The sequence below is a fragment of the Neolamprologus multifasciatus genome, chromosome 12 (assembly GCF_963576455.1).
Source record: "Neolamprologus multifasciatus chromosome 12, fNeoMul1.2, whole genome shotgun sequence".
In the NCBI taxonomy this organism is placed as follows: Eukaryota; Metazoa; Chordata; class Actinopteri; order Cichliformes; family Cichlidae; genus Neolamprologus; species Neolamprologus multifasciatus.
The window spans coordinates 22,913,280-22,937,873 of record NC_140450.1 but is presented as its reverse complement, the minus strand read 5'-3'; the positions used below and the strand labels follow the sequence as shown (position 1 = coordinate 22,937,873).

General features: G+C 39.2%; 1 protein-coding gene across 3 annotated transcripts in view; it reads left to right on the top strand.

Annotated features, from left to right (window-relative positions):
• The first annotated feature begins 31 nt into the window (after positions 1-31).
• The window catches only part of LOC146506986 (GDNF family receptor alpha-2-like), a 74,369-nt gene continuing 49,806 nt past the window's right edge, over positions 32-24,594 (top strand). Inside the window, exons 1-3 of one of the 3 annotated variants that reach the window (XM_085181470.1) lie at positions 32-667; positions 1,932-2,288; positions 21,365-21,451. In XM_085181470.1, coding sequence (XP_085037596.1) covers positions 616-667; positions 1,932-2,288; positions 21,365-21,451 — 496 coding nt within the window. In that variant the 5' untranslated portion in view covers positions 32-615. The remainder of the gene's footprint in view (positions 668-1,931; positions 2,289-21,364; positions 21,452-24,594) is intronic. The other 2 variants (XM_085181469.1, XM_085181471.1) reach the window with 2 other exon arrangements.

Below are 24,594 nucleotides of genomic sequence, written 5' to 3'. Positions count from 1 at the left end.
TGCGATGCCTCGACACGCATGCAGTCAGTGGAAAAGAAGCGTTCCCTCCCTTCTTGAGCGCGCAGCTTTTTGAGGGAACCACCGGTGAGGGGGGGAAAAAACCAGTCAGCGTTTTGTAGCACTTTCAGATGAGTTCTTCTGCCTCCTTAGAGATACTGACATAGCTATCACAGACCGCTTTGCGCCAGTTTAAGGACTGTTTTAGGGACAATTTGTCTACAAGGGCCAACTGGAGCGGGCAGCTCTTATAATGCGGAGAGATCAAGTCTCAGTAGTTTGTCGGTATGAACGCAGCGCAGACGGACCCTGAGTAACTGCTCTTACGGATTGACTGCTTGTTTGATTGCCATTTGATCTTTTTTTCCCAGTGTCAAGGAATTCTTTCCTTTGTCGTGATTAGTCCATTATTAAGATATAAAATAAAATTGTGGATTACTTTTTTGGGGATTCGAGGATATTTTCGGAGCTGCATGTTTCTTTTAAAATTTGAATGAGGGTTTTTTACAGTTATCCTGCGCCTGGGTCACGGATCCGGAGAGGGGAATTAATCCTTGAAAAGGTGGAAATATTCGTGTAATTCTAGCACAACTCATCCTTCTTGCGGCTGAGTCCAAAATGAAGTCTGTCACTGTGTGGATGTGCGTCTGCACCCTTGTTCTGCTCCCAGGTAAGAAGTTCCATTTGAGAATCACTCTCAGCCGTGCACATTAGGACATTAGTGATGATGTACACAACTGTGGCAGGGATTTTCTGTTATTTTACCACTTTAAAAATAAATAAATACTGGAGTTGTTGTAGAACAGCAGGTAATCCCCTCTTTAAAAATAAAAATAAAGATGAATTATGTATAGCTGACATCTGATGGCTTTCTTCTTATATTGGGTTTGATTTTGATTAGACTATGTTCGATTTTCACCCAAAGCTACAAACCGAACTTGGTCTATGCGAGTGAGTCGTTTGCAGCCCACATAACACACTCACAGCTTCCACAGTGAAAGAAGAGCTCATTATTGTAACGAGAAAACACAGCTTTCAGTCAGCCAAAAATATTGCACAAGATTAATATATATATTTTATTTTTGCTAGTTGGTTGAACATGACGGAATCCACCACCACAAATCGTCATCACCATCATTATGATCACACTAGCATTATCAGTATGTTCCCCCAAACGCATGCATTCGCATTTAAATGACATACCTGACGGGCTGACTGACAGCCCCACAATAATTTAATGTTTAACTTTATGTAAGTCTTTTCTGACCCGCTGCTCTCCGGCTGATGTTGTTCTTCCCCTGATCTAAATGCACAACATCCCCACAAGGGGTCTCTCTTGTCATTTCACCAGAACTCTGTGTACTTAGCTTCGTGTGTGAAGGTGCATTTCAATCTCAAACTCTTGTCAAATGGCAACACTGGAGTCTTGCTCTGTGGATTACTGTTTACTCTGTGTAAGCTCATTTTCTGCTCACCTAGATGCAAATTAAGCGTAGTCCTTGGCATGATATAATTAGATATTATTCAGTGATCGGGTATTCCTTTGGTTAGATTTAATAAGAATCTGAGTCAAGTTCTCTTTTGCTGCATTAAATGCACCAAAAACCTCTCTCGGTAAGCACCTAAAAAACCTGCTATAAAGTAAACGAGACATAGCAAAACACTGCATAGAGGAGTGTATGAGCAATGTGCACCGGAGGAATAACTAACTGGCTTGCTAAAAGATGCCTGGGCAGGTATGGGCCTATAATAGGCTGCAAATCTGGTTTGTTCCCACATACAACTTGTTGCATAAATGGAACAGAGGATAAAGCATGAAGATAGATAGACAGATACTAGCACACATAAAACACTAAACCCCCAAACATTAATTTGCAGTTTCTCAGTCACCATTCAGTTTTTACCACCACATATTTTTCTTTCTCTCCACATAGATGAGGCAGCAGGTTCCTGGGGTGTTCCCTCAGCTTTGCCCGTGTCTTTGGCTAATAGTGCTCCAGGATCTTCAAGCATCAAATCTGGGCCTGGAGCTCAGCCAGAATGGGTGAACTGCATCGAGGCAAGTGAAATGTGTAACCAGGACCCTCAGTGCAGCTCTTGGTACCGAGTGATGCGCCAGTGCCTTGTGGGCAAGGAGAAAGATGCCATGCTAGATAACAACAGGGAGTGCCAGGCTGCTCTGGAAGTGCTGCTGGTTAGCCCTCTGTATAACTGCCGTTGCAAGAGGTCCTTGAAGACGGAGCAGCAGTGTCTACAGATCTACTGGTCTATAAACATGGGACGCAATGAAGGTAGGAGGCAGGTGCTTTCAAGGTCTCACAAAATTCATACTACCAAATTTTAACTATACATTTTGTGAGCAATATAATAAAGGTCCACAGTGCCCCTCTTATCCCAACTTCAGTTCTTTTGCGTGAGCTCTGTGGTCAAGTACAGCAAGATGCAAGTAAAAGCAGCTGTTTATTATCCTGTGACAGATATGCACCATACTTTCATTGATAGCTATATATGTGACTCACAGTCTAGAGGATTCTGACATTTATTTTTTTATGAATCTACTGACGTCGAGTACCAGTTAGTTTGTTTTCCGAGCAAAGACAAGAAGTAACCACACCCACTGTTGATGCCCTATTCCCCAGCGCCCTCTTACAGGGATACCCAGAAGCCCCTGATGAAAAATATATGCTTTCCTACTTTCCACACCCTCTCAGATGTAATGGAGCTATAATGGAATTACATTAGATGGACATGTTATGGTTGACTTATTGGTTTTCACCTAAAGTGTTCCATTTTACCTTGTAATTACTTTACAATCATATAGCACAGTGGTCCTTATGTGTCCACTTTTGTGGGACATAAAATCACACTCAAAAGCTGATTTGTTGAAACCCTTTTTTAAGACAAGCTTCCTGGATTTTGATTTGAGATATCCTAAACCTAAAGCTTTAAAGTTGTGATACACAGAAATAGAACATAGAAAGACAATCCACACCAGAATATAAAATCAGAGAGCCCTACCTACAACTTTCCCCTCTCAGGCCAACGCCAGTGTGATTGGACAAAATTAAAAAAAAAACATCACTTACATCACTTGAGACTCAAAGTACCAGAATGTCCTCCAGTTTACCCATTTTACTGCCATGCCTTAGTTCTTGTTTGGTCATTTTCCCTCTATACAATACTTTATATTACCTCAACAGATCTGATTTGAAGATTTCTGCAATTGACCAAAGTTTACATACAGAATTAATTTCTTAAAACATAAGAAAAGAGGCCGGACATGTGCAGAAGCTTAATACCCTCTCAGATTATATCAGTTACCATATACTCAAAGTTTTGTATGTGCTTTTCTTGTCCAGTGTCACTAAAAGCGTGTTTCTCATTCCACATCAAGGGTAAAAAGCACGCAAGCCTTATATTAGGACAAATCTGTCTGCTGGAGATGCACCACCCTAGAGATCAGCCTAAAGGGGAACCCTAACCCAAGTGTGACATTTGTTAATACATGTGATCAAAGTCTATTTGGCAGATCCCAAGCGTCCATGTAAGCATGCAGCACATAACGTACTCAGCTGTTTTGACACGTGGGGTAATGGTGGAGACATTTCACAGTCTCCGAGCTTTGAGCATTTTGGGCTTTTGTGTGGTGATCTGTGAAGTGATTCGCCAGGCTGACTACTCATTGCGCCAGTTACACTTCATCAGACTTGTGGCAGCAGAGGGTCCCTGACATGAGTTCAAGGGAAATGTGATGACATGGATGTTCCTCAGGCCCTGTGTCTCGTTTCCTGTCTTCTTCTCTTTTTCTAAATGTAATGATCTTTCTGTTCTCCCTCTGCGCCTCATTTGTGCCCCCACCTTCTCCTTTCCCCAACAAATAGCCGCACCAGTCAATGGGTTTGAATGCGTCATGTAAGTTGCCTGGGTTGTCAAGAATAGAGACCTCCCATGCCTCCTGTGTGTCCTTCATAGAGCATGTGAATCTGAAGAATACTTTCAGCGGTGACCCATTTTGGTCCTGTCACCCTTAGAGATAAAACCTGCTTTAACACAAACAAAAAGCTCTTACAGTGCAGCTTTAATCTAATCACGATCCATTGTGCAGTCAAGCAGGCTTTTGTTAACTGGAAACAATCTGTGTACAACATCCATCTCTGGAAACAAACACGAAAAGCTGAATCCCAGCAGACCCTCATGAAGTGGTGCTAAACCACTTAAAAACTGTGTGGCTAAAACAGGATGGTTTGATGTCATGTAGCTATGTGTTATGTAGCTTTGGAAAATTTCTTTGCTGCATTAATACGGAGAGACAATTGGAGAAGAGAGAAACATCTGAATAGAAATGGACTTGGATTCAAAGAAATGTAGCTAGACAAGGTCAAAGGATATGAATGGCCAACAGGAAGAGAGATGAGATTTTTAAAGTGCTGTGTAATTTCTACTGATGTGATGAGCATGGATACGGCATAGAGAATGTGTTTAATACTTTGTCAATACACAAAGGTCAATATATATATATATATATATATATATATATATATATATATATATATATATATATATATATGTATATGTGTATATATATATATATATATATATATATATATACATATATACATATATATATGTATATATATATATATATATATATATATATATATATATATATATATATATATATATACATATATACATATATATATATTGTTAATCCATATTAACAATATCATATATATGTATATGTATATATACATATATATATGTATATATACATATATATAAGTATGTATATGTATGTATATATATATATATATATATATCAGAAAGTGTAGGAATCGATAAAGAACTGTGTTAGCCAGGGACATGAACCTGGCCTGCAGGCTTGAGAGCTAAACCATTTTATCAGTGAAGAGAAAGCTGATGAGGATTTTGTGCTGTGTGCTGTGTAATTTCTACTGATGTGATGAGCATGGATACGGCATAGAGAATGTGTTTAATACTTTGTCAATACACAAAGGTCAATATATATATATATATATATATATATATATATATATATATATATATATATATATATACATATACATATACATATATACATATATATATGTATATATATATATATATATATATATATGTATATGTGTATATATATATATATATATATATATATATATATATATATATACATATATACATATATATATGTATATGTATATATATATATATATATATATGTATATGTATATATATATATGTATATATATATATATATATATATATATATATATATATATATATACATATACATATATACACATATATATATTGTTAATCCATATTAACAATATCATATATATATGTATATGTATATATACATATATATATGTATATATACATATATATAAGTATGTATATGTATGTATATATATATATATATATATATATATATATATATATATATATATATATATATATATATATATATATATATCAGAAAGTGTAGGAATCGATAAAGAACTGTGTTAGCCAGGGACATGAACCTGGCCTGCAGGCTTGAGAGCTAAACCATTTTATCAGTGAAGAGAAAGCTGATGAGGACCAAGGATTGACACAACATCCTGCTCTCCTTTCACAAACCTCCCACAGATACTTCACTGCCTCAGGCAAGGTTAACCCACTATCCCAGCTTTCTGGGAGTAAAGACTTCTTCTCAATATATCATTGTAAATATATAAATATAATTATATGTATATAATTTAAAATTAAATGTGTGGTCTTAAGTCACAAAAGACTGTTTCGTGATCCCAATATCTGACAGTGGTTTGATGCACAGCCTAGGATCTGTGACCCCCTACTTACTTTAGCCCTCCATACGAGTGTCTGTGAAGTAATTCCAGGGATGTATTTAGTTACATCTACAGTAAGTAGCTGCTTTGAAAAGGTTAACTTAGAACAAGGAGTTTTTCTTTCTCTACTGCTCAACAGAATAAAACATATTTGTAACCAAAAAGCATTTTGTTCACTCTGTTGAGTCAGTTGCATTTTCTAAAGCTTGTAAATGCCTTGAAGGGAAATGTTTTATCTTTGTACTTTATAGATCATAGCAGTATTATTGCTTATCAGCTATATGAGTGAGTTGGTCTACCCTACCAAGAGGTTCTCTGATATGGAACTGCTTGGAAAATGGGAAATAGGTGCTGGGATTTATTGAAACATGCAGACATACATGAAATACGGTGGCAAAAGCAGAGCACAATTCTAACAAGCTTGAAAGTCTATATTTGGTATGACCACCTTTATTTGTCAACACAGCCTGAACTCTCTTTGGCAAGCTTTTTTTTGTCATTTATTTCTTTAAGTAGTCTTCAAAAGTAGATATCCAGGCTTCTTGAAGGACATTCACAGCTTTTTTGGATGCAGGTTGCATTTTGTTTCATTCTCTGTCAAGAGTATCCCATACTGCGTCAATAATGTTCAGATCCAGATTTTTGGGGAGGCCAATCCATGACTGATAGTGTTCACTTGTGAGTTTTCTTTTTCTGTCCAAGTATGTTTTTACTGCATTGACAGTATGTTTGGGATCTTTGACTGTCACTGTCAAAGGAGCTTGCAAAGAAAAGCGTCTGGACTTCTTTAAGTTACTTGAAGACGTTTCACCTCTCATCCGAGAGGCTTCTTCAGTTCTAAGGTCAAATGGTGGAGAGTCCCAGATATAACCCTAGTGGGATTATAACCCCCCCACAGAGGGACAAAAGGACCCCCTGATGATCCTCTAATCGCCTGAGCCAAGGTGTGGAACTGGGTGTGGGTCCCAATCAGCCAGAGTTTCGGGTGAGTTCATTGTGAAACCTGGCCCCACCTTATCATGCGAATTCCTGAGGTCAGATGGCCCAGGGTGTGAGTGGGCGTTAAGGCGTCTGGGAAGGGATCTCAAAACTGGATTATAGATGGCAGACAGTTGGTGTCGTAAACCACCGCCTCTGTTCAAAGATGGTCGCTCACAGTGGACATAGATGGCTTCTTTCACTCCTCTTTCAAACCATCTGTCCTCTCTGTCCAAAATGTGAACATTGGCATCCTCGAAAGAGTGACCTTTATCCTTAAGATGCAGATGGACAGCTGAGTCTTGTCCTGTGGAGGTCGCTCTTCTGTGTTGTGCCATGCGCTTGTGAAGTGGCTGTTTGGTCTCTCCAATGTAGAGGTCTGGGCATTCCTCGCTGCACTGTACGGCATACACCACATTGTTAAGTCTGTGTTTTGGCGTTTTGTCTTTCGGGTGAACCAGTTTTTGTCTGAGTGTGTTGCTGGGTCTGAAGTACACCGGGATGTCATGCTTGGAGAAAACCCTCCTGAGTTTCTCTGATACACCGGCTACATAGGGGATGACAATGTTGTTGCGCCTGTCCTTCTTATCCTCCCTCGCTGGTGTCTGATCTTCTTTTCTGTGCCTCTTTGCTGACTTTAAAAACGCCCATTTAGGATAGCCGCACGTTTTGAGTGCTTCCTTTACATGTGTGTGTTCCTTCTTTTTCCCTTCAGGCTTAGAGGGAACATGTTCTGCCCGGTGGTGTAGGGTCCTAATTACTCCAAGTTTGTGTTCCAGAGGGTGATGGGAGTCAAACAGGAGGTACTGGTCCGTGTGTGTGGGCTTCCGGTAAACTTCGATGTTGAGGTTGCCGTTCTCTTCAATGTGCACAGCGCAGTCCAGGAAAGGCAAACAGTCGTCCTTTGTGTCTTCCCTGGTGAACTTGATGTTTTTATCCACAGCGTTGATGTGCGCAGTGAAGGATTCCACTTCTTGTGTCTTGATTTTGACCCAGGTGTCGTCTACATATCTGTACCAGTGGCTGGGTACTCTTCCTTTGAAAGAGCCAAGAGCCTTCCTTTCCACTTCCTCCATGTAAAGGTTGGCTACAATAGGTGACACGGGGGAGCCCATGGCACAGCCATGTTTTTGTCTGTAATAGCCTTCGTTGTATTTGAAATATGTGGTGGTGAGGCAGAGGTCTAACAGTGTGCAAATCTGATCGGGTGTGAAGTTGGTCCTGTCCTCCAAGGAGCTGTCTTCTTGTAGTCGTTTTCTGACAGTCTCCACTGCCTCCGTGGTGGGTATGCAAGTGAAGAGAGAGACTACATCAAAGGACACTATTGTTTCATCTGGATCCAGGGTAAGTTTCTGGACCTTGTCAGTGAAGTCGGTGGAGTTCTTGATGTGGTGTGGGGTGTTCCCCACGAGAGGAGCAAGGATGGTAGCAAGGTGTTTTGCAATGTTATAAGTGGCTGAGTTTATGCTACTCACTATGGGTCTGAGCGGGACAGCTTCCTTGTGGATTTTTGGAAGTCCGTAAATGCAGGGTATGGCATCCCCTGGGTAAAGGCGGTGATATGTAAGGCGGTCAATGATTTTGTCCTTTTCCAAGTCTTGAAGGCAAGCTATAACTTTCTTTTTGTAGCTGCTTGTGGGGTCTCGCTTTAAGGCTTCGTAGGTATTGTTGTCACTGAGGAGAGTAGTGATCTTTGTATGGTAATCTGTAGTGTTTAGGACCACGGTGCATCTTCCCTTATCTGCTGGTAAAACAGTGATGTTGTGGTCTTTGCTCAGGGAAGCGACGGCCTTCTATTGGAGATTGGACATTGGAGAGACCAAACAGCCACTTCACAAGCGCATGGCACAACACAGAAGAGCGACCTCCACAGGACAAGACTCAGCTGTCCATCTGCATCTTAAGGATAAAGGTCACTCTTTCGAGGATGCCAATGTTCACATTTTGGACAGAGAGGACAGATGGTTTGAAAGAGGAGTGAAAGAAGCCATCTATGTCCACTGTGAGCGACCATCTTTGAACAGAGGCGGTGGTTTACGACACCAACTGTCTGCCATCTATAATCCAGTTTTGAGATCCCTTCCCAGACGCCTTAACGCCCACTCACACCCTGGGCCATCTGACCTCAGGAATTCGCATGATAAGGTGGGGCCAGGTTTCACAATGAACTCACCCGAAACTCTGGCTGATTGGGACCCACACCCAGTTCCACACCTTGGCTCAGGCGATTAGAGGATCATCAGGGGGTCCTTTTGTCCCTCTGTGGGGGGACACTCCCACTAGGGTTATATCTGGGACTCTCCACCATTTGACCTTAGAACTGAAGAAGCCTCTCGGATGAGAGGTGAAACGTCTTCAAGTAACTTAAAGAAGTCCAGACGCTTTTCTTTGCAAGCTCCTTTGACTACGATGACCTGGATGACTGAGAACCTTCACAGACATTTTGACTGTCACTGTTGTAACTAACCCTAACCCGCACAACATGTCGATATATATGTCAGGTTTTTGGCTCTTTGGGAATCACTTTGTTGGTGTTAAAATACCAGAGCAATATCTACAAACCTGAGAGAATAGCTCAAAGAAGACATCGTTTGTGCAGAGATCGTGTCCTTGTGCCAGAGAGGCTGACCAGACAGCAACCAACACTCAGGCCCAGCAAAAGCATTTTAGCCAGGAAGGCCTTTACTCACTGTCCATGATGGTTTGTTGCTAAAAGACTCCAGATTGGTCATCCCAACAGTCATGCCTGAGAAGCAGTATGGTGCCCGGGCATAGGCAGACAAATAGGTGAATTGGTGAGAAACAACATGTCTCAAAGAACGTGTAACCCTAGTAGAGCTACTGATGCCCATGAGCTTCTAGACAGGCCATGGCAGAAAGTGGCTGGAGATTTGTTCAACTTGAATGGCAGCAACTATCTATTAGGCGATCGTGGCTCAAGAGTTGGGAGTTTGCCTTGTAATCGGAAGGCTGCCGGTTCAAGCCTCGGCTTGGACAGTCTCGGTCGTTGTGTCCTTGGGTGAGACACTTCACCCGTTGCCTACTGGTGGTGGTCAGAGGGCCCGGTGGTGCCAGTGTCTGGCAGCCTTGCCTCTGTCAGTGCGCCCCAGGGTGGCTGTGGTTACAATGTAGCTTGCCATCACCAGTATGTGAATGGGTGGATGACTGGATGTGTAAAGCGCTTTGGGGTCCTTAGGGACTAGTAAAGCGCTATATAAATACAGACCATTTAGTGAGCCCATATACCCACACTTTTGGAGTTTTGGTATTTCCTTGTAGACTTTATTTGAAAGATCAAGCAAACTACCTGGTTTGCATTTGTCTTACATTCTTAAAATCTACTAAAAATTGTTTTTGTTTCACTCTCAGCTGTCAGTTTGTCCTCAGGAAACCATAAACCACCAAATGCAAATTTCAGCATCAAAGTCACAGAACCACTAAACTTATTAAAATTTAGCCTCTACAACACATGAATGTGTGGACAAAATTTAAGCATACACACACAAACACACAAATCACTGATATGTGAAAAACCTTTTTGATGTGTGTGGAAAATATCTGTGTGTGTGAGAGAAAACAGACCTCAAACCTCTGAAAGAAGCATGTCTGCAGACATAAAGATAATGAAGAGATGCTGCTACTGGGAAAGTGTACGAAATAGATAAAAATCATTTCATCCATGCATATGTATGTTACTGAGATGAAGACACAAACATGTGAATGTCCCTTTCTAGAATGGCAGATTATGAAGTCAAAGAGAAAAAGACTTCAGCATGAAAACAGCCTGCCCAGCATCCACACTTTTGAAACTCTGTAATCTATTAAATGTGTGTGCTGCGACGTTATTTCGCAGGCAAAGACATACTTTTGAAATTGCACTTACATCTTAAAGCATTCTCATGCTTTTCATGTTTTGGTTATTAAATGTGAATGTTTACCTCTTTACTTTTAAAGAAAGATAGGCCATTGTAACGCTTGAGATCAAAGCTGGGCCGTATGCAGCTACCTTGGATCTAAATGGACAGAGATCAGGTTAAAGAAGTCTGAATTCAATAGTCAGAAGATGCTTTGACTGAACTATATGAGGCCCAGTCATGCTTTATAATCTCATCTTTTTAGAAATTTCTTTAACTAGCAGCATATCTAGTCTTGTCCAAGATATGCTAATATGTAAGAATTTGTACCAATGTGAGACGAAATGGAGCTCAAACCACTGAAACCAACGTGTCTTCATACAGATAATGAAGACTAACGAAGAGACGATGAAAACATAACATAAGATAAAATGGTGTCTTTTTATCTGTCCAGATACTTATGGCCTAAACCAGCGGTCCCCAACCTTTTTTGCGCCACGGACTGGTTTATGCCCGACAATATTTTCACGGACCGGCCTTTAAGGTGTCGCGGATAAATACAACAAAATAAAACTAATAAAACTACAGAAAAAAGAAGATTTATTCATAACACACGTGAAAAGACCCAGGAAAACCAAGTTTTTAACGATAAAAACGATAAAAACGATAACAAAATAACGCTCAAAACGGATAAAAACCCTGAAAACCATACATTTCACACCTGAGCCTCAACTCTCGCGGCCCGGTACCAAACGACTCACGGACTGGTACCGGTCCGAGGCCCGGGGGTTGGGGACCACTGGCCTAAACTGTATTTTGTGTGGATGGTTTAGACGTAGGTCTTAGATGGATTAACAATTATGGTAGCTACCTGTTAAGTCAATTGTTGAAAACAATGTAAAAAAAGAAAAAGGTGTATGAGAGTGTGCGCAGTCACTCACACACACACACACAGACAAATATTCAGTTTTTTATTTGAGATTCCTTAGTTTAGACATTTAAAACACATAATTCCACTCTTCAAGTGGTTAAAGAACATGAGCTTTCAATATTCATTTAGATTTTTTGTCATTATTTTTGTCATTAGTCAGCTTTCTAATGTACGTTTAAAAGATATTCAGCTACTTTCCAGCTTTGAAACTTCTTCTTCTGTGTGAATTTTAACTTTCTAACTGTTAAGCACTTTGACTTTCAGGGGACTGATTCTGTGTATTTCAGCTCATTCTCTTATTAGCATTCTCTAATTTATTATGACTTTAGGTTGCCGGTTTGAGCCCCGGCTCAGACAGTCTCGGTCGTTGTGTCCTTGGGCAAGACACTTCACCTACCGCCTACTGGTGTTGACCAGAGGGGCCGATGGCACGATATGGCAGCCTCGCCTCTGTCAGTCTGCCCCAGGGCAGCTGTGGCTACAACTGTAGCTTGCCTTCACCAGTGTATGAATGTGAGAGTGAATGAATAGTGGTATTCTAAAGCGCTTTGAGGGGTCCTGAAAAGCACTATATAAATGCAATCCATTATTATTTTTATTATTTATTTTATTTTTATGGTGCACAGTGGCTGTGGCCAGTATTGGGTTACATCAAATGTAGTAGACTAATTTGCATTTAAGCTGTTGATGCTTAGACTAATTCACTGAATTACACCCCTATGCCATTTACATACAGTCTAGTGTAAAGATAATATACACTATACAGTGTAGGGAGTGGAAATCAGCCAGGACAGAATTTCTGTACTTTTGCAACCAAAATATAATTTTATGTCTGTCGAACTGTGTTATCTTTGACATTGATGTAGATTCAGGTAAAGAGTAAGGCTGCTAGTAATGAAATGTCTAAAAACTGGTTCTTTGCTAAGTTATCTGTTGTGCGTAGACACAGCACTTCTTCATTGCATAAGTGAGGTGAGTTTTCTATGCTTCAATGATTCATAGGTCAATGTCAAGTGGCTTAACAAACAAAAGAAAAAAAATATGCCTCTAAAAGTGTGTGTGTGTTTTCACCTCCCTGAGAAATTAGTATTGGTATCAGCATAAAGAATGTAGACCTCATTAATTACAACAACAGCAAGCACTGCTACATTGTGCTTATTTTCAACAAATCTCTTACAGTGCTGACAGTTTGGGGCTTTTACTGCTCTCTACATCTGGTTTCATAACTGCCTATCTCTTGTATTGAAGATTATTTTGTTTGACTACATTGGACTTTTCATTAAACTCAAAAATCTTGTGCAGTAAAGCTGCTGCAGATTCAGATATTAGATTTGTGATACATATTTAATAACTTCCAAGATTCATAGTGAAAGCGTGTTCACGACGGTTCCTAAAATTTTAGGAAATTTGAGAAATTTTAGGACTTTATTTTCAGTAATCATATCATATTTAGGAAATAGCATAACTGGTCCTCAAATTGACACAGCTATGTTGTTTCTTGTGTTACCTAAGTCCTTCAGTTATCTGTAAAATGTGCAGAGGCAAAGCCATCAAAAGACCTTGGTTTGTGTGGGAGAAAACAAGCTTCCCAACGAAGGTCACGTTTTTCATCACTGACAGTTGAAGCCATCAAATGTTGGTGAGGCTCTGGATTGTGGCAGAAATCCTGGAAATCCAGATGGTAGCCAGTGATAGTACTTTTTGTCTAATAAGTGTTACTGTGGGTGATATTTGATGCTTCTCCTCTGTTGTTCAAACATTCAAAAATATGTATCTGCATGATGATGTTTTTTTTCTATAATAACGATGTAGACTCACTAACAAAGAAAAAAGAAAGAAAACACCAGCTGCTATGTTTTCACCTTGGATTCATTGAGGACAATAAGGGAATATTGGATGTTTTCGTTTGTTTTTTTAGTTAACCAGTAGCCATGCAACAACAGTCAGTAAGTGTAATGTCTGGTTTGTGCTGCCACATATTTCAGACTGATGATGGGGTTCGTGCTTTAGCCCTCAGTGTTAAACTGTGCGACATCCACCCTTTCGCACTTCTCTCACATAGCTCTGTCAACCTTAAAACTGAAAATGTCAACGTATTTGACACTATACCCAGAGACTTTAAAGTTAAACAATGACCAAGTCAGACCCAGACTCACCATGAGATAGCCTGACGGAAAGGCCGTCAAGCTGAAGTATGTTCTGTGTCCATGAGATGTGACTGTAAATTACAATCCAAGTGAGTGTGACCAGCGTTTCAAAGTTGACAATGCGTGAGAAAAAAGTGCGCCGAAACTGAGAAAACATACAAAGCGCCTCGACAAAGTGACAACAATATGATTCATAACCGTCATCTAGTGCTGCTTGATGTGTCGTCTTGAAATATCAGCAAGCTGACACATCTCAGCAGGTGTTTAACTACACTTCTGAAACATTTTACATTTCGCACCATATCCTTACTCTTGTGAATGTGGTGGAATAACAAGGCCATGAAGCTAGAATGTGAGGCCAAGTCAAGTCAAGTCAAGTCATCTTTATTTATATAGCACATTTAAAACACATCAAGTATCGGCCAAAGTGCTGAACAGAGGGATAATATAATAAAATAATTAAAATAGAAAGAAAACATTTTAAAAAAGAATTGTAAGACATGTAAGAGTATATAGCATATAATGTACATGCAAATATGCACATACATATACAAAACTGTACACATTCACACACAAGCACACATATGTGAACATAACGTATATACACATAAAACACCATCCAATAAGATAAGAGACCAAATAGACAGAATAAAAAAGATATCAAAGAGATCCGAAAGCCTTGGAAAATAAGTAGGTCTTGAGATTCGATTTAAAGACTTCCAAGGATGAAGAGAATTTTATGAAGGGGGGAAGACTATTCCAGAGTCTCAGGGCGGCAATGGAGAAAGCCCTGTCCCCTTTAGATGTGAGCTGGGAGCGTGGAACTGATAAAACCATCTGACTGGAGGAGCGCAGAGTTTGAGTGGGTAAGTGCAGGCTAAGAAGATCTAAAATGTAACCTGGAGCCAAACCATGGAGAGCTTTAATAACAAATAGTAAAACCTTAAAATCGATTCTATGTTTACCTGGTAGCCAATGTAGAGATGCGAGTACTGGGGTAATATTCTGTCTCTTTCTAGTACCCGTCAGGAGCCTTGCAGCTGCATTTTGAACAAGTTGCAGGCGGGTCAGGCTTGAGTGACAAATGCCTAAATAGAGACAGTTACAATAGTCAAGACGTGACGATATGAAAGCATGGATAACAGTTTCCAGGTCTTTAGATGACAGGATATTTTTGAGTTTAGAAATGCTCCTGAGTTGGAAAAAAACTGCCACATCTCCCATTATTCTAGTCTGCCTCCGTTTGTCTTAAAATCTTGAAAATCTTTTTTAATCATCGGTGGTAGGGTAAATGGTGTCATGTTAATTGTGTTTTCTCACAGAAGATGGCAGCTGAATTCAATGCGTCAGTGCAACTGCAACTTAATGGATAATGGATGGATTCTGCTCTGAATGGGCCCGTGTCAGTGCAAGGCGAGTGAATCTGTGCAGGACTCTTGAATCCATAAAAGAAGTAATTAAGAAAGAATTGTTGGCTGCTACACAGGGGAATATTGCATAGGTGGCTCTCAATTATGCTCCGGGGCTCGTGTGAATATTGCACAATTGAAGATTTAAACAATAAGTTCCATACCTCTAACATACACATTTTTTCCCCAGCCTCAGCTGTGAAATCACGCCCTGGCCCTCAAAGCAGGAGCCTTTGTGAATATCATTCATAGCAATTTAATTAGCTAACTTTCTCTTCAGTGAGAGGAAGGAGTGCTCAATTAGTTTGTTCCAGCTCATTGTGGAGGAGTCTTTACATGAAATGACGAGAATGCCGCAATTTTGCGGAGTGATTTATTTTCTCCACTTTTATGAACGTCAGCATTGCAAAGGTCACTTGCTTAATATGTCGCTACATCATTCTAATGCCACAGGGCGGCCCCTAATGCTGCGGGACGTTACGCGAAATGGACAGTGTGAGAATGCCGTGGACATCATGGTAGACTTCGGTGGTGAAGAGGAGTAATGGAGAGAGCAAGAGAAAAGACAGGAGGCGAGGGCAAGAAGCGAGGACGGGATGGTAGATAAATAATGAGGGGACAAGGAAACTTAAGAGAGAAACGGAAAAGGAGTGAGAAGAAGAGAGAGAGCGTCATGGAGGGTGCTACAGGAGGAAGGGGGGTGGTGGTTGCAAAGGTACACAGTATTCCTGGGTGAAACCATCATTACTATGAGCAATGGTGGCAGTCACTGGCCATTACCTTAGCCATCCACTGTCATAAGCAGAACATTTTTCCAGCCTGCCCTGCATGTCAGGGTATACGGCGAGCAGGCTCTTGCATGCTGAATGTGTCCTCTTTGCTTTCTCCCTCCCTGAGCTGGAGACCCGTACGGTACTCCCTAGGTAGCCGCTTCATCATCAGAGGAAGGGACCCGTCGATAGATCCTGTGTGTGATCAATATGGTCTTTCACAGCTTCCCCTCCTTGTCCTTTTCATCCTTCCTTCTCCCCTAGCATCTTTCATCCCCAAATGTGAAAGGGATCAGTAAAATAGGATGACAAAACAGGCACTGTTTGTCCTGGTAAATCTGTCTAATGATTTTCTATACTGTAAGGTGAACTGGCCGAAAATTACTCCCATTCACTTTGAGCCTAGTATAGAGTGTGACAGTGCAGCTGAAATGAGGGCCGGGTAGTGGGGTTTAGATTAGCCTTTTATAGCGGAGTGAGTTCTCTAGGTTCTCTATCAGAGGCGGGAGTGAGTGGCGGGGCTTTCTGCTCTTTGAATACTGTCATGATGTGGGCATTAAGACTCACTCCTGCAGAAAGGTTCGCAGAGGTGCTGAATGAATGCGCATCATAGAAGTCAACTACGAGGCCTCTTTTTCTCTCTATCGCTCGCCTTTAACTCTGCTCATAAAATAGCTACTTACGTTTTTCCCTCTATCTTCCATATAGAGGAATTTAAAGCAGAAGAAATATGTTTGGCTTTGGCTATATGTTTTATATAGCCATACCTTACTTAATAACCAGCAGCTCTAAATATCTTTACAGTAAGTATTTATGTTGCTTCATATTGAGTATTTAAGTCTTACTATTGTAAAATTGGAAATTGTATCACCTACAAGTGTGTGAAAGGATTAGTCACAGTTTTTCCCTATCCATATTCAACATTTAGCACCTGGCGCCAAGCATAGTGATGATTTAGGTAAGTGAGAGTGGAACGCTTTTTTTTAAATTTTTTTTATCAACATTGCATTCACATAGCCAAAGGGAAGGCTGAAAAAACTCAACATTCATTTTTTTTCTCTCTTTTTTTTTAGCTATATTTGCCCAAAATGCCACGCTGGATTGAAATTGTGACTTGAAATATTATTCTGAGCTAATACCAATATTCTATTTGTATGGTTTGAAATTGAGTTTAAAATGTCAATATAACTTCAAAAGCTGAGCTGTTAACAGAATATACCCTTCAACTTTTGTTTTGTTAAGTGCAATTTTTTAAAAATGCGTTTGTGGTACAACTTGTCTTTGTCGAGATGAACACATAATAGGAGGAAATATTAATGCATTTTATTATAAATGTGATTTAAAAAAGTGTTTTTTCTTATTAATTTATACAACTATTCCCTAAGATATGAAAGGAGCCCAGGCTGGCACGCCTAAACTCCACAGACAGCTCATTTACAAACTTTTCAAGCTCTGACAGCAGAGGCTTGGTTACATGCAAGCCGAGCACGTGCAGCAGCCTGCAGAGCTCTGCAGAAGACGTCCAGCTGTGCTCCAGGCCGTGCAATGAGTTTGCAATTAGTCTAAGATATAGTTTTGTTGCATATTCTTATTATATGAGTGGGAGATAATATGTGTGCAGAGCAAATGGGTGTTTCCTGCAACACAAACAGAGAACAAGGTGAAATGAATATTAAACTGATGGACAATAACTAAAGGTAAACCATTAAAAACAGATGGTGAACGACTTCTAGCTTCTAGCCATAAACCATTTGCCAAGAATGTCACGAAAAAAACCATAGGATAGTTTCCACCTCAAGAGTTCAACTTCATTGATAATGCATATGAAAAGAAAGAGTGATGGTACCTAATAGCTTTGTAAGACCCCTTATGGCAGCTAACAGCCCTGTGAACCGACCGGAAGGCATTATTTTTCTCATGCTGTAACTAGGGAAAGGCTGATTGTCTTTCATGCTCCATACTGTCAGAGCAAATGAAGTCAAACGGAGGCTTAATTACAGCGATAACTTGTTGCCCTGCGGCTAAAAAACATCTGATCACTAAACAGCTGGGAGGAATTTTCTATTACTTGATGAATGCGTAATTGGGTCCAGGGTGACTGTCAAAGAGCAGTTTTCTTTAAGTACAACAAGGCCTCCTGCTGTGGGATTTCTCAGTCCTAAGGGTGTGTGTGAGATTATATTGTGTTTTGCAGTTTTATGATTTAGTACGGCTTGTACCATCCATTAGCTGCAGCTACTGTTGTGGGTTCACATTATTCTTCCACCAAGGCAAAAGCTGAGGTGGATGCATGCGATCAGAGCCATCTTTCTGTCTGTTTGTTCCTAGTAAGATTACACAAACCTGTCAAAGTGAATTTAATGAGCCATGAAGGTAGAGCATAAGCCAAAGAGGATCCTACTAAATTTAGTCGTAGATTCAGATCGCTTTTAAAAATACACAATAGGGTATTGACCTTGGTGGATCTTGATCTTTGTGAGTGCCCTTATAGGATCAGTACAGTACACACTGCACAGACACACTCTGTAAAATTTAACGTGCCTAAAATGGCTTGACTCTCGGCTGCCTGTGAAGCTTTCCTACAGTGTAAGAAGCTGCCTGAACAAAATAGTAAGCAACCTAATAACAAGTTGTTTTGCTTGTGGCAAAAGATAGAACATGCCTTTTTCCATTTGGCTCTGTTCAGTGCAAAGCATTCAATTTTTCTGTACATTATTTCCTTCTTTTTTCTTCTTTTTTTAAAATGCACAATAGCGGTAGGTGCTGCTAAAAAACATGGAAGGGTGGTAAAGGTGGTTGTTTGCTGTGTAGGTGGTAGTCTTGAACTCTTGAAAGGCTTCAGAGCATTATAGCTTTTGAAGGTAATTGTTGTAATTAGACATACTGCGAGAGTTCTGGAACCTCTCGAGTCCTTCTGTCTTGATAGAAATGTAAGGACAAGCATGAACAGAGTTGTGAGTGATGCAACTGTGGATAAAAAACACCATACAGTACATCAGAAAGTAGAACTTAGAGTTCTCTATCTCCATGTTATCTATCTATCTATCTATCTATCTATCTATCTATCTATCTATCTATCTATCTATCTATCTATCTTAGAGTGAATATGTTTCTGTATGGACACTTTGAGGATTTAGGTAGTTTAGTCTTTCAAAGGGTTTTCTGCCCCCAATTGTGTTGCTTCTTTCTTCCTCTGCAATTTTGTGCATCTTTTCTTTTCTATTCGTTGTGTGTCCCCCCCAGCACTTTTTTCTTTCTCTCAAACAAATGTGAGATCCTGAACTGAGCAACATGTTAATAGCTGTGTGTGCTCAAAAAGTGGCCGGCTGAGCTACTCTTTTTTTCTTATGATTGCCAGTTCTGATGAAGAGGGGTCATGCAGACATATATAGAAAGCAATGACTGCAGATATGCACTGGTCTGAGTCTGGGTGGTCTTTAATCTGCAGAAAAATGGAGGAAAAATCCCATTAGTAACTCAGCTTTTCCCTGTTATTAACATTTAGCTAATCTGTGTGCGTGTGCACATATTTTTGCTAAGGGGTGAGGGTTTAACAAATTTATCTTTCATGCCAATGGATATGATCACAAAGCTAGTGTTATCATGGTTGTATTGCTGTCTGCTGATTATTATTATCCAACGATTCACACAGTTTCTTGACCATCAATCCATTCATTGTCTTCCACTTATCCAAGTGAGGGTTTTGGAGATTATCACAACTGTCACAGGGTTAGAGGTGGGTTTATGCCTTGGACAGGATGCCAGTCCATCACAGTGCTAACACAGAGAGAAAGACAACCGTTCACACTCACATTTACACCTACGGCCAATTTAAAATGTTGAAATTTGGACTAAATATCTACTCCAAAGACTCCAGAGTCCAGACAGGTCCAAGGCAGCTGGCAGATTTGAGGAAAGGTCCTTCTCACTGTGAGGCAACAGTGATAAACACGGTGTCACTTTACCTTCTGGTTACCATCATTTGAATTATTGCTTATTGCTTATTATCATTTGCTGTGCAAAGAAGACATAAATACCTCAGTAATAGCAATAATATGGCATACAGGCATACACGCACACACACAGCTTTCTACAATAGTCTTACCTATTATCACAGCAGTTAGCTGAAAGCATTTTTTCAGATTGCATCACATTTTTCTGAAATGCTTGAAGAGCGTGCTGATAAACAAAATGCACCATATCTATTGATTGGATCTACTGATTGGTTGTCCTAGAAGCGTAGTCTTTTACCAACAGGTTACGGATTTTCTCATTTGTAGCAGCAGGCCCCCAAGCCTTCCTCATAACACCCTCACTGTGTTTCTGTTAGGATCCGAATGCAAAGCTATTACACACTGGAGGGTTTGTCTCAATCACACTGAATGGCTATGAATTTTAAATGTGGGATTAGGGCCTACAGAGAAGCAGGCGCATGGGAGAGACTCAGTCAGTTGAGTGCTAATTTTATTTTTTATTTATTTATTTTCATACAAACAGCTCAGACAACACATTGTTAACAGGAAAGATGCATTGCTTATGCTTTAGTCCTTCAGCTGCTCCCCCAAATCAAACCAAAGCAGGCACAAATGCTCCACAAGCAAAGAATTTGATGATGACAAACATCTCTTTTCCTGTCGTGGAGAATCAGAAAATATATTAAGTAAAAATTAAAACAGCAACAGATGCATTCTTGCAAGAAAAATGTCCTTTATTGCAGAGGAGCTGAAGCACTGAGCCACCCCCACAGGGGAATGACCAAAGATAAAGACCTTTTTTCTTTTATACAATATTCAAAACAAGTAAACATTCTTGGAGCTTGGAAGCAATTTGTCATTATCTTATGATATTTACTGCACATCAGTTTTCCCTCATCTTAGAGATTCTCAGAAATGGAATCATGTTCTTGGCAGTTGGACGCAGTAACATTTTCTTTCATTAACTGTCTTTAAGCATAGTCCGTTGAGTTGAAGTAACCGAGGAAGGAATATGCTCGTTTCCTGTTATTCCCCTAACTGCATTCCTTCCCCAAATTATTTTAGCACATCCACAAACAGAATATGAAAATATGACCATACATGGAAAAGATGAGTATTGAGAAACATAATCATTGTTGAGGATGAAAAACATGTAAAACAGTTGTTGGTCAAAAATATATTGCTCAAGGATAATGCTACATTTAAATCAAAGCCATGCTTTCAAATATCTGTTAAAATCAAATCAAAAGAGTTTATTGTTAGTGTTTCTTTGTGTGAGTCAGTAAAGTTTGAGATATGGATTGAATCTTGCTTTATTTTGTGTATATTCTGTGTTATTGGGGGTAAGATGAATTCCTATGTGTTGTATATTTTCTGATGATTCAGTTAATTGTAGAGCTGTGGTCTTTTTGAGCAATAACTAATCTTTTTTTTTCATCCTTACTGTTGTTTTAGATGAAGACATGGAAGACTTATCTCCATATGAACCTGTTGCACCCAACTGGCACCCTGACACAAGCCGTTTGGCTTCCATCTCTTCAGGTATCACAACACTGATCTTAACAAAATGCTGAATTTGTAATGATGCCCAGATTTAAAATTTCTTAGGGGATTTTGATTTCCGATTTTTTTAAGCGTTAACATGCCAGGTTTGTTGATTTTGATTTTGATTATGATTATGATGATTTCATATGGCAACAAAAATCTACTTTTCTTTAACCCCAAATATTATTTTTTACATTAAAAGAATTTACTAAACTAAACTAAACAGCTCCCGAAATGCAGTAAGTTGCACGGTTTTCTCTTAGTTAAACAACTGAAAACTGTAATACTGGAGTTTCTGTACACCCACCATTACCTAACAAAAGCAGTGTATATGCAATAGATATGTACAACAAAACTAATGTCAGCTACATCAGTTACATCATTTTCCAGTATGTTTCTAACTTCACCAGCACACAATTCTTCTGTATTTACTCGTTTCTATAATCTTACTATTTGATCCTTGATCCTTTGCTCATACCGAGGCTGCTAGCTTCTGGCTGACTCTGAGCGCTGGATAGCTTTAGCCACTTTTCCTTTGTTAGCGTCTTTAAAATGTCCATTCTGGATCAGGTTGATTTAAGTCTTTTTAGGTTTGTTGTTACAAATGTTTTACTGGTGGTCTCTTCACAGTTTACTTGCTCACAAGTATTTATTAGTGTAGGTGTGCATGTTGCGCATGCAAGAAAGAGACTTATAACTGGACATACGTGACCCACCTGTCCTGGCTGAGAATGCAGAACACTGAATGATTGTGGTTCCTGATTGGTGTCTAATAATACTAATACTGGAAATGTTAGGTTAATAGCTGTTCTGGAGAGAATGCAATATAAGTTTAATAGGGCCTAAAAAATGTGCAGTGGGCTATTCATTCCTCATTGGCCATCTACCAGTTATCTGTCCTTGCCTTTGGATAAATTGGGTGCTTATTGTTTAATCTGTCCAGCATACAGTGGTTTTTTTGGCCGTGTGTGCTAAAGTATACACTTTCAGTGCACCACCCCACAGCTATTGATTGTGCGTTCAGTTTGATTTCCTCTTTGGTTTACTAATTAAACAGCCTGGCCCTCAACAGAAGAGCTTTAGCTTCTCTAATGCACTAGTTACTATGGCCACTCTATCAGTAATCAGTGCAGATCTTAAAAGACACCGATATAATAATAAATGCATTGCAGAGAAGCATGCATTAGTATAGACGTTACTGGACACAAAAGGATTTCTGTTTAATGCTGGAGCTATAGGCTACACTCACTTGAAAATTCAGTCATTTTCTTTCATTCAGTTCTGACAGAAATTTCCAGATTATGTTCCTTTTCTGTTTTTTTTTTTCTTTTTAGCCAAAAGCTATCTACAAACACTGAAGACTGCACATTTTCCTTTTCTCTTTGCTGATGTATCTTCCTTTGTTTTATAACTGGGAGGTACAAGAAAGGTACAAGCTTTTTGCATAATCCCCTTAGCTTTAAATCAGTAGTGCCTTACTTGTTTTTGAAAATAGGTTTGTTTGATATATTGAAAAAAGGAGACCAGAATATATAAAAGTGTTGGCTTTGATTAGTTTGGAGTTTTTAGAGATGATAGAAAACTGCCTTCCCTGTTTTAAGTACATCTAAAAAATTCAGCCTTCTGCTAAGGCTGCACAAACCTCAAAATTTGTTACTTTAATAACAGAACATGTGACTGAAACATGCACATATGTTTATGGTTCTATAAAGTCATCCTGATTTATGATTGGTTTTAGTTTGGCTTTAGATTAGAAAAAATGAAATCAAGCTCATGACAGTTGAATTATGATATTTTCAGTTTATGTTGTTCTTGCACCTCCTATAGGCAAAATACCATTAAATATTAATTTCATCTATATAGCACACATTCACAACAGCAGTTATTTCAGTGCAGTATATTTTAAGGTTGAGATGTTGCAATATTATACAAAGCTACCCAACAATTCTGTGCGAGTTCGTTGAAGAATGTTGCAAAACAAAATAATAACACTTGTCAGAGTGGTGGGATCAATAATGGGAGATCGGAATCAGTTAAACATCAAAAAGTATACTAGTAATGCTGCAAGCCTTTGCTCAGGCTTGGCTTCACTTTCTGATGTAAAAAACGTTAGAAAATTAAAGCTAAAAAGGTAATCATATTTATGATATCATAATGACAATAAAAAACTATGTCGATATGAGAGTCAAGAGTCAATCAATTACATGCAAAGAGTAATGCCATTTTAGTTCAAATTTAGTAATAAATAAATAAATATGTTGTTTGTTTAATTGAAGGCTAAAAGAAAATTATATCAATGAGAGGTAAGATTTGAGGAGGTAGGGACTAATAAGTGTTTACTTACAAACAAAAGAAAGGAATGACATTTTGTAATGATTGTGAAGCCACATGAAATAAAACTGAACTGAACTGAATTTGAAAAATACCGCAAAGGACAAAGTAACTGAAGAAAATTGCCATTAAAAAATGAAGTTTTAAATCATTGTAGTGCCAGTGTGTGTGTGTGTGTGTGTGTGTGTGTGTGTGTGTGTGTGTGTGTGTGTGTGTGAAATACTATTCGGTTGAGTGATAATTAATGGAATTGCATGTCGATTCCATTAATTAGCTTTTTGATTTACTTCCTCACTCATCCCACTGTTAGTCATTTTCCTCTTTATCATTACAAGGTACTTAATTTTGTTTACTTAAACATCATTCATTTAAAAACTGCCGACATGAGGAATCATGAAATTGAGTCTGATTGTTGTGTGAGTCTGTTAAAGCATGTGAATGTTTTTCATAAAAACATAAATAAGATATAAATAGAATATCAACATCCAGCATCAGCATAAACATGTGCTCTGTGAATGGGGTCAGCCTACTGGCTGACACTACACATAGCTGTTACATGATGCTTTGCTTGAAGTCAAGTGAAACTCAGAGTTTTGTTTGCTGAATAAAATAACTTAACCATGTTTATCATATCTAGTTCATTGTTCAAGCAAGAGGAGCCAAATATAAAAGCACGTAGACTGAAGAAAAAGGTTCAATTTTAATGAAAAATGTAAATATATATAAAAAAAATTGGAGGAATTACCTGAAAAGAGACATGCAGGGTGCGTGCATACAAATTGGGAGACACACACAGGGAATCATAAGAG